At 43.8% G+C, this 10,232-nt stretch overlaps 1 protein-coding gene across 1 annotated transcript in view; it reads right to left on the reverse strand.

Annotated features, from left to right (window-relative positions):
• The window catches only part of Ube2u (ubiquitin conjugating enzyme E2 U), a 70,263-nt gene that overhangs the window by 10,241 nt on the left and 49,790 nt on the right, over positions 1-10,232 (reverse strand). The window contains exon 8 of the mRNA XM_050136445.1: positions 4,003-4,084. Within this exon, the coding sequence (XP_049992402.1) occupies positions 4,003-4,084 (82 nt within the window). The remainder of the gene's footprint in view (positions 1-4,002; positions 4,085-10,232) is intronic.

Raw genomic sequence — 10,232 nt, forward strand, 5'->3', positions numbered from 1 at the left:
TGCTGGGACAGATACTCTGGGTGGAAGGCACAGACGAGGAAGAAATCTCAGGTCTCCACGTCAGAGTAAGAATCAAGTACTGCCGGATGCGGGCAGTGAGCAGGAGGAACAACAGGAGAAGGGAAACACGATGCAGATAAAAGTCTCAATTTTTATTTTTCTTTCTAATGAATGAGTGAGTGAACAATTAATGAGGTTGAAGCTAATGTCCTTAGATGTGCTAAACTAGGGGCTCCACCATCGAGTCACATCTCCAACCCCTGTTTTGTTCGTTTAAACAGGAAAAAATATCAGTGTAAGGAAGACATTTTCAAACACTTATTTAAAGCAAAGAGATGAGGGCTGGAGAGATGGCTCAGAGGTTAAGAGCACTACTGGCTGCACTTCCAGAGGTCCTGAGTTCAATTCCCAGCACCCACACAGTGACTTATAATCACCGATAATGAGGTCTGGTGCTCTCTTCTGGCATGCGGGCAGAACAGTGTATATGGAATAAATAAATAAACATTTTAAAAAATTGTAAAAGAAACAGAGAGATGATAGGCATGATGGTTCGTGTTTGTAATTCCCACACCCAAGAGGTTGAGGCAGGAGGACAGCAAGTTTGAATTTAGCCCAGGTTACAAAGTTAGTTCAAAGTTTGCCTTGTCTCAAGAAACTAGGGGCTGTGTATTTAGCTCAGTGATTGAGGGCTTATCTAACAGTGTAGTGCCCTGCCCTGGATTCAGTCTCCAATAGTTCTGAAACCCCCTCACCCTGTCATGATGGCTACTTTAAATTGCTAACTCAATTTAGCACCATGAAGGAGACATACTTCTGAACATGTCTTATTTCCAGAGAGATCTGACCGAGGAAGGAAGAGCCACCTTGACTGTGAGTAGCGCTTCTCCATGTGTGGGGGAGGATCCTGGACTGAACAAAATGAGAAAAGGAGACCGTCCCAGTGCCAGTATCTCTTGCTTCCCAGCTATGGACACAATGTGACCACCACCTTGCCTTCCTGCTTCATGCCTCCCTGGCACGGTGGCCATACCCTCACACTGCGAGCCCAAACAGACCCTGCCTTTCTTACACTCTTTCCTAGGACATTTGTTCACAACAATGAGAAAAGTAGCTAACACACAGCCCCAACAAATACACCACAAGGGAGGCTGGAGAGATGGCTCAGCAGTTAAGAAAGCTTTCTGCTCTCTCAGAAGACTACAGTTCAGGTTCCAGAACGCACATCTGGCAACTTACAATTACCTGTAATTCCATCTCCAGGGGATGTGACTTACACGTATGTATACATGCACCCCCCCCATATATATACACAGATACACATTCGTGTGTAAAAATAAGCATTATATCTTTAAAGAAACAGCAAACTCAGCTGGGCGGTGTGGCGCACACCTTTAATGCCAGCACTCAGGAGGCAGAGGCAGGTGGATCTCTGTGAGTTCAAGGTTAGCCTGGTCTACAAGAGCTAGTTCCAGGACAGGCTCCGAAGCTTCAGAGAAACCCTGTCTTGAAAAATCAAAAACAAAAACAAATAAAAAAAAAGAAAGAAAAAGAAACAACAAACTCTGGTACATGAAAGTACTATGGCTTACCTATACAATTCCTCACATTTTCTACTCGAGCCTCTCAGCTGAGCACTGTATCACATATCATACATTAGGAATTGTTGGTAGTTACCTGGAAAGAAGCTGAACTTCACTGCTCCTTAGGTTTCTTCTATGCTGGCATTCATTTGCATACACAAATATTTATGCCACTACAAAACGCACATAAGTGAAACATCTTTTAAAAACGTTATTCGAAGTGGTTTCTTTCCTGACTACTCAGTTCCACACTTTATCAGAAGCAAAGGCCTTTGATCTGCACATATCCTCATCAGCCACCAGATGGCACAAGGTGTGAGCGTCTTCTTCTGACAGGGCCACTGCACACAACTTGACCTATACACTCAAAATAATGTATTTTGAAGCGTTCTATCACTCAAACAGCTCAGCTATTTTAGCCACATGTAGACGTGAGTGACTAAGTTGAAACTGACATGGGCCTCATTTTTCCAAATCTTGGGGCTCCGGGAGACTCTGGCCAACATAATGAACCAATGAACAAACAAGTAAATCAGAACAGCTCCATGGCAGGAGACAGGAAAAGGAGTCAGGTCAAAGCAAGGACCATCTTAGATTCTGAGTAAATTTCTCAACTGCAAAATAAACTTGACACAGGCCTTCAAGAGAAAACATGTTCATATTCCCCCCCTTGCAGCTTGATACATTATTTCCTGCCTATTATTTATGCTGAAAGCAGGAACTCGATATAAAAATGTTTCTTTGCTTTGGCCCGAAGAAAAGTTGTTGTTAAAGTTTGTAGGAAAAAAAAAAGTAGAGAAAAGTCTATTTGCCTTTTATTCAAATTCATAACAGAGAGCATGTTTAATGGCCATGTGTTTCAATCTCAAAAACCCAGAATACTGGCTGCTGACAACAAGAGCTAAAATGTGAGATGAAGAAGCTGGGTGCTACAAGGTCTTCCTTTCCCAGACCTCATGGCAGCACATTTGCTACACACTGTGAAGAAAGCAGACTACTTACCTGCTTTCTCTCCTATGTGGAATTCAGGACACACACACACACGGACGGACGGACGGACGGACGGACAGACAGACAGAGAATAGAAGGGAGACTTGTTTGGAAAGAGAAAGGAGCCTTAGCAGAGAGATGGGCAGGGAGAGAAAGGGAGTGTTTAATATGTTCTGAGTGTATGTTATATTTGAATGGAAAAAAATTAAAAGCCCATCACTTTGTACAGTGAGTCCACCCTTATTTGTTGTATGTGGTGTGTGCACATGTGGGTGTGTGTATGTGCATGTAAACCTATGTGTTGACGTGTGTGGCTGTGCACATGTGGATGGAAGCTAGTGGTTGACATCTGATGTCTTTCTTGATTGTTCCACTAAGGTAGGGTTCCTTGCTTAGCCTAGAGCTCTCCAATTTGGTTAGTAAAAAGTATCCCAGCTTGACAGGACCCCCTGTCTCTGACTTCTGAGCACAGGGATTATAGGAGGGACAGCAGGCCTATCTGGCATTTACATGGGTACTGGGGACCTGGACTCTGGTCTTCATACATGCATGGCAAGCACATTATTCCCAGATCCTCCTCCAATAAAATGATTTAAATTATACAAGAATAAAGATTTTATATGTATATATAATCTTTATTCATATATAAAAATATATTTATATATACATGTATTTGTGTATATATGTGTGTATGTATATGTGTGTATGTGTGTGTGTGTGTGTGTATGTGTGTGTATATACATGGCTCCTGAATGAGAAATTTTGGGAAAACAAAGTCAGAGCTATGAGAAAGATGAAAAGGTAACTAACTGGTGATAACTAACTCTGAAGAGAACCAGCTTGCTCTTCTATGGCTCATGTCCTCTCTCCATGATGCCAGCTTTTGATATGGCATTCCCCTCTATATGCTGTGAATGTGTTTGGTAAATGAATAAAGCTGCTTTGGTCTTGTGGCAGGGCAGAATAGAGCTAGGTGGGAAAACTAAACAGAATGCTGGGAGAAAGTAGGCGGAGTCAAGGAGATGCCATGTAGCTGCCAAAGGAGAAATAGGCCTGCCTGCAGAACCTTACCTGTAAACCACAAGCCTCATGGTAAAATACAAAATAATGGACATAGGTTAGTTTAAAACATAGGAGCTAACTGGCAATATGCCTAATTGATTGGCCAAGCAGTGTTGTAATAGTTTCTATGTGATTATTTTGGGTCTAGGTGGCCAGGAAACAAAGGTGCCGTCTCTGCTTACTAGCTTTCCTACCTGTGTTCCTGTGAAAGAAAATTATACTTTCTTATGATTAGTCTCATGCTTATAAAAGGCATAGGCTGCTCTTCCCAGGGTTTCTGCCAATGGCTCAGTAGATAGTAGCGAGCAGAATCGCCAACACTCAAGGTCAATGCCACTACACAGTCAAAGCACCTGGGATGTCTTACTTCAGCTTCCACTGTTTATGATGCTGTCGGTTTTGTTGCCTCCATTTGTAGTACTGTCCCATGAATTTTGGATCTCCAACAACTGAAATTAAATGATTAAAAAAAGAAATAGTCATATACACTCTTTAATATAGTTCAGAGTTGAAAGTACCTCACTTTTCATTAAATTGATATGTTGCAATTGCACACACTGTATAGTTCATGTTACAATGCTTGAAGACTTTGCCAGTGTTTTCTTTTTATTGGTTCTGTGTAATACTCAATACTATTTGAAATAAGTAGATTGTGACTTAGAAATTGTTTTCATTATAATGACATTCGTTTATATATCATTTATGCAGTTAAATAAAATTTATGGTAGATCATTGCTTTGGACTGAAGTCCTGCACTGGGCCCCAATATCACTGCAAGATGGAGTTCCTCAAGCTGGGTGGTGGTACATGCCTTTGATCCCAGCACTAGGGAGGCAGAAGCAGATGGATCTCTGAGTTTGAGGCCCACCTGGTTTACAGAGTGAGTTCTGGTACAACTAAGGCTACACAGAGAAATCCAGTCTTGGAAAGAAAAACGAAAAAGATGGATTTTCCTTTATTTTATTTTATTTTGTGTTCACAGTGCTGCTTAAAGCAAGCAACCGAGTCCCTTAAACAAAGCAGATTGCACTAACCAACAGGAAGGCCCCAGTCAGGCTTGGCAGTCCCCTCTGCTGTTCCCTCATGAGAAAACGGACCTGGTTGTTTCCTGGTTCCTGTAGGACCCAAGATCTCCTATTCTGTAGTTAAATTGCTATCCAATTCATGATTCACCAATAAAAGCCAATTTCGTCTTTAAACTTGCAGAAACTTTGTATCTTAGTAATAGAAATAAAGTATTAAGATAACTCCTGAAAATCATGGACCTTAATAGCTTAATGAATTTCTAATTCAGTGTTTGGAGTGAAAAGTTGAATCTTGGGATTGGAAGTAACAATGTTTTCGTTTCTATTCTGGGAACTGTCGCTTTGTTTTGCTTCCGGAGCCTATGCACTCCAAGTAAAGATTCTGCTGGACACCTACATTCCGGGGACATTTCAGATCTGGATCTTTCAAAGAGCAAGAGTCTCAAACAGATGGTCCTGCTGGCCCCAAGGGAATCCATGACACTGCCCCTTCCCCTGGCTGACAAGGACCACAGTGGCCTCCCCTAATCTGAGCATTGGGAGTTGCCTCTGGCCCAGTTCATCTTTCTGGATCCATGCCAGTCCAGTTCATCCCTGTCCCAAGGAGCAAGCCTCTAACTCTGGAAGGCAGATCTTGGCTCCTTTAACGTTTTCTTAGAACTTGGTTTTTCTAGAGACAATCATCTTCACTGTTCTTGTGAGAACCTTAGTTGATGAACCTATTAAAAATTTATATCCAGAAGCTGGAGAAATGGATTTGTGGTTAAGAGCACTTGCTGGCTAGGCAGTGGTGGCGCACGCCTTTAATCCTAGCACTCGGGAGGCAGAGGCAGGCGGATCTCTGTGAGTTCTAGGTCAGCCTGGTCTACAGAGAAAGTTCTAGGACAGGCTCTAAAGCTACACAAAGAAACCCTGTCTCAAAAAACCAGGAGGAAAAAAAAGCACTTGCTGTTCTTCCAGAGGATCTGGGTTCAAGTCTCACCATGTGGAGCTCACAACTACCTATAGTTCCAACTCCAGGGAATTGAACACCTCTGGCTTCTTTTAGCAGACACATGCAATTATACACAACTAAACAAAACCCCTTTATGTCCACGACAGAGAATTCAGTTCCGTGGCAGAGCCCTGGGCTTCCATCCCTAACAACCCGAACAGCAGGATTTTTACTTTGTTTGACTGGTACAGGTACAAGTGGACTTGCTGGCCCGCTGTGGGCTGAGTTTCTGTCAACCTAGCTCATGTCTTCATTAGAATAGTTTGAAATCATGTTACCTTACTGGCTCACAAGTTTGTAGTTAGTCACAACTGTACTCTTTTGTTTTCTTTTTAAAAATATTTATTCATTTATTATGTATACAATATTCTGTCTGCATGTATGCTTACAGATCAGAAGAGGGCACCAGACCTCATTACAGATGGTTGTGAGCCACCATGTGGTTGCTGGGAATTGAACTCAGGACCTTTGGAAGATGAGGCAATGCTCTTAACCACTGAGCCATCTCTCCAGCCCCTGAAAACTGTACTGTTAACCTACATCACAGATCCACAGGGCTCCTCCCCTCTCTACCTCCCTCCCCTTTCATCCCTTTTCTCCTCCCCTCTCCTCTCCTCTCCTCTCCTCGCCTCTCCTCTCCTCTCCTCTCCTCTCCTCTCCTCTCCTCTCCTCTCCTCTCCTCTTCTCTCTGTCTCTCTCTCTCTCTCTCTCTNCCTCTCCTCTCCTCTCCTCTCCCCTCTCCTCTTCTGAGTTTGTAGTTGAACCACCTAACTGGTCAGATATTCTCCACTAGTCTTACTGTTATTTGGAATCTCTAACATATCAGTGGTTTACTCTTTCTTTTGACAGCGTTTTTCTGTGTAGCCCTGACTGCCCTGGAACTTGCTCTGTAGATCAGGCCAGCCTCAAATTCACGTAGATCTGCCTGCCTCTGCCTCCTGGGCACTGGCGCTAAAGGTGTGCACCACTAAGCCTGACCAAGGATTTATTTTCTCTTTGTAATGTAATGTCATTTGCTTTAGATAGACATTTAGACATTTCTTTTCCTTCTGTTAAATGAGATGATTTTTCACCAACAACATTCCTAGAAAGACTCTAACCTTTCTCGTCCTCAGATCCACAAGAGCACACACAGCCACGCTGCCTTCCAGGCCCCATTAGACTCTTCATGCTGATATTTCCGTAGAGCCTCCATTCCACTGAAGAAGCAAATCTCAGCTCTCTAGAGTTCTTAGCAAAGAATTGTCTTTCCTTTAGGTGAGTGGCATATGGAACTGGGATTCTTTTTTTAATTAATTTATGTATTATATGTACAGTGTTTCACCTGCATGTATGCCTGCAGACCAGAAGAGGGCACCAGATCTAATTACAGATGGTTGTGAGCTACCATGTAGTTGCTGGGACTTGAACTTAACCTCTGAGCCATCTCTCCAGCCCCTGGAATTCTTACTATGGGTGGTGGGGATGTAGAGGAGGTGTGGAGGAGAGCCGTTATACCATTTTCCCAGACAGACTAGCAATTTCCAGTGTCGTCATAGCAACCATCTTCCATTTGCATGGACAAAATTAAAGATTTTGCTAAGTTTCTACTAAAAGATTTGTATTTTTCTTTACTTTTCTGAAAGGCTTTTCCTGCCTTATGGGTGTGAAGCTGTATGGCAGGCGGTCCCCACCTTATGTATTACCATCCCAGAGCCACCTCTCCGAGCAGTGCATTCACGTTCTGTTGACTCCAGCTTCACTGCTTTTGTCTGAGGTGAAGACACCACAGTTCTGCTTACAGACCTTGAAGGCTTCTCATATTTGACCTCTATGACTTCTTTTCTGCTCATCTGTGTTCTACTATCTGCTTGTAAACTCCTTACATTGCTTACCTACAATATGCGTCTTCTGGTCTCTAAGACAGTCAACTGTTAGGATGTGCATGTTCAAGGAGCGATGCTGATTAGTGGAAAAGAACAAAGGAGGAGGAGCGGGTCCAAGTTCTAGAGGGTGAAATCCCTCCCTCACATCTCTTGCTTGTGGGATGGTTTCATAAGTCATGGCAGAAGAGGGTTCCTTCCACAGCTTTTGTAATATCATTCTTTCTCTTGAAAATTACAGTGTTGCTTCCACCCTGGAATTTGTTTGGTTCTGCAGCAGTGGGGATAGAACTCAGGACCTCGTGCCTCCCTACTCTCTCTCTCTCTCTTTTTTCCATAATGAGACAGGACAGAAAGAGGCAGGGATTTATCTTTTAAAAATAATCGAACCACTTAATTTTATTAAGCAAGAGTCAGAAATTTTTTTTACCAGTTATATAGCCTGTCCACAAAACACATCTATATGGTTTCTGAAATGTATATGCAAAAAACCTTACAATCTTATTTTTTAGTAACAGTAATAAAGTTTTCCAAAGCTCACAGGATGGCTTACAAAGACACGCCTAGATAATCAATGTTGGGACAATGTAGGTTTGTGTGGCTAAAAAGCTGGTTTACGGTCTGGACAAATCTTGTTGATACAGACACTTTTTCTATGTGATTTGGGTTTTTTTTTTTTTGTGTGTGTGTGTGTGTGTGTGTGTGTGTATGTGTGTGTTTTGCTTTGTTTTGAAGTCACCAAGGGAAAAGCAGGAATATTCTCTAGCTCTCTTCGGGTTCTAGCAAGCCTCCATGCTCATAAGTCAGCTCTGGGTCTTGCCATGACTGAGGTAGGGTAGGCTCCTTTTGGCTTCTTAGCCTGGCAGTTGGAGTTGGGGGTGGCGGGGGAGGGGGGAGGAGGAGTAGGAGAGAATGGGAGGAGGGGAGGGAGTGGGAACTGGGATTGGTATGTAAAATAAAAAAATAGTCTGTTTTTGTTTTGTTTTGTATTTAAATAAAATAAAAAATAAAAACAGTTTTTAAAAGAGGCAGGAAAAATTTAGGGGGACATGAAAAGAGAGAAATACTCCTCTCCTCGGAATCCAGTGAAACCCCTAGCAAGCAGGAAAGCAAGAATGCACAATTAACAACCGCTTAAGGTCTTTCTCCCTTCCCAGATGTAAACCTGTAATTTTCTAGGAATCTCACCAGAAACCCCATTTGCAACGAAAGGACACATGCGTACTAAATGTTATTCTTGGGTCCCTGCCCTAGCCAAGCCCACTCCCATAACCTCTGACCCGCCCATCGCCATCTTGGGACCCCCCTCTCTCTCTTTCTGCTTCCTTAGCGTGCGCATGCGTTTTCTCTGTCTCTCTCTTCTTTTATCTCTCCTCTCTCCTTTTATCTCTTTTCTCCGTCTCTCTTTCTCCCCCTTCCTTAATAAATACTTATGGCTATTTCCTGTGTTTACGTGTCTGTTACCTGCCGCCACCGTGGGCCAAGGAAGCGTGCCCTCCTGTAGCCGCCCTCATGGCGGGCTCCCTCCGCCAGCCCACCCGGGGACCGTTTGTAGCCTCTCTCTCATCGTTTTTAGGGATGGGGGAACCTCCAACCGCGGGCCTTCAGGGCCTCGGTTCCCTTCGCTGGCATTCAATTCGGCTTGTCTCCTGTGTTAAGCCTCAGCTCACCCGTGCCTGGAGGCCCGGGGTCTCCAGTTCTCTCTTTTTCTTTTTTTCCTTGCTTTTCTTCCTTCCTTCTTTTCGTCGTAACTGCTGCTATGGTGCAGCACGCTGCTACGGTGCAGCACAGCAGGCCGCTACGGTGCGGCCTGACCTTGGCTGAATCCCTCCTGCCCGGGAGTCGCTCTCCCATCGGAGGTTCGAGTCGATTCAGCCAGGTTATAACATCCCCCCCCTATGGAATCAGACGCCTTTCCATAGGGACAGTGGATGTTCGTGCCATCTGCATCTCGCCTTAACGGGGAGCCGTTCTCGTTGTAGGCTTGAGGTGCCATGGTTTTTGCGGGTGTTTGCACGGCCTTGACCACGGGAGCCAATCCATCCAGACCTATCACTCTGGCCTCATCTTTTAATGCCTCACACTTATCAGTTTTTGTCCAAAATGGCCCCATTAAACTATACACGGCCGTTTTTCGGTTCCAGACTTTTGCCCCTCCCCTCTGCGGCTTTTGTTGTGGCTTGGCGGGCTTTCCAACTGAGCAGACTACACATGGCGGTCGCCATCTTGGCTGGAGGCCAGATGGGTCAGGTGACCTTTTCGCCACCATCTTGGCTGAGAGCCAGGTCATGTGACCACACTCTCCTGGTTTTACCCTGCCTTCTCACCAGGTTTTCACCAAACTCCTTATGCTAACTCTGTTAAATGTGTTTTGAGCAATGGTCAAATGCCTTTGATAGGGCCCATCAGAGGCATCCACGTTGCCCAATTCCTGTTCACTCTCTATGTACAATAATTGTTTACTACATCTCATTTCAGACTACATGAGTCTTGTATTTTAAACTGGTATGTACCTTTAAGTCTCTTAAGCTGTTCTTTACCATTGTCAGTTTTGCCGCTAACCTTATATTTCAAGCAGTTTTTCCCTCTATCTTTTTACAAATGTAAATCTTACCTGTTAAGAGCCAATTTGGTCAAGCTCAGACCCAACTTTCCAAACAAATTCTATACTATAGTTATACCTGATAAACAGCCCTCAACTGCTCAGAGATCTGGG

The sequence above is a fragment of the Alexandromys fortis genome, unplaced genomic scaffold, assembly GCF_014885135.2.
Source record: "Alexandromys fortis isolate MF-2015 unplaced genomic scaffold, M_Fortis_MF-2015_v1.1 scaffold_13, whole genome shotgun sequence".
Lineage (NCBI taxonomy): Eukaryota > Metazoa > Chordata > Mammalia > Rodentia > Cricetidae > Alexandromys > Alexandromys fortis.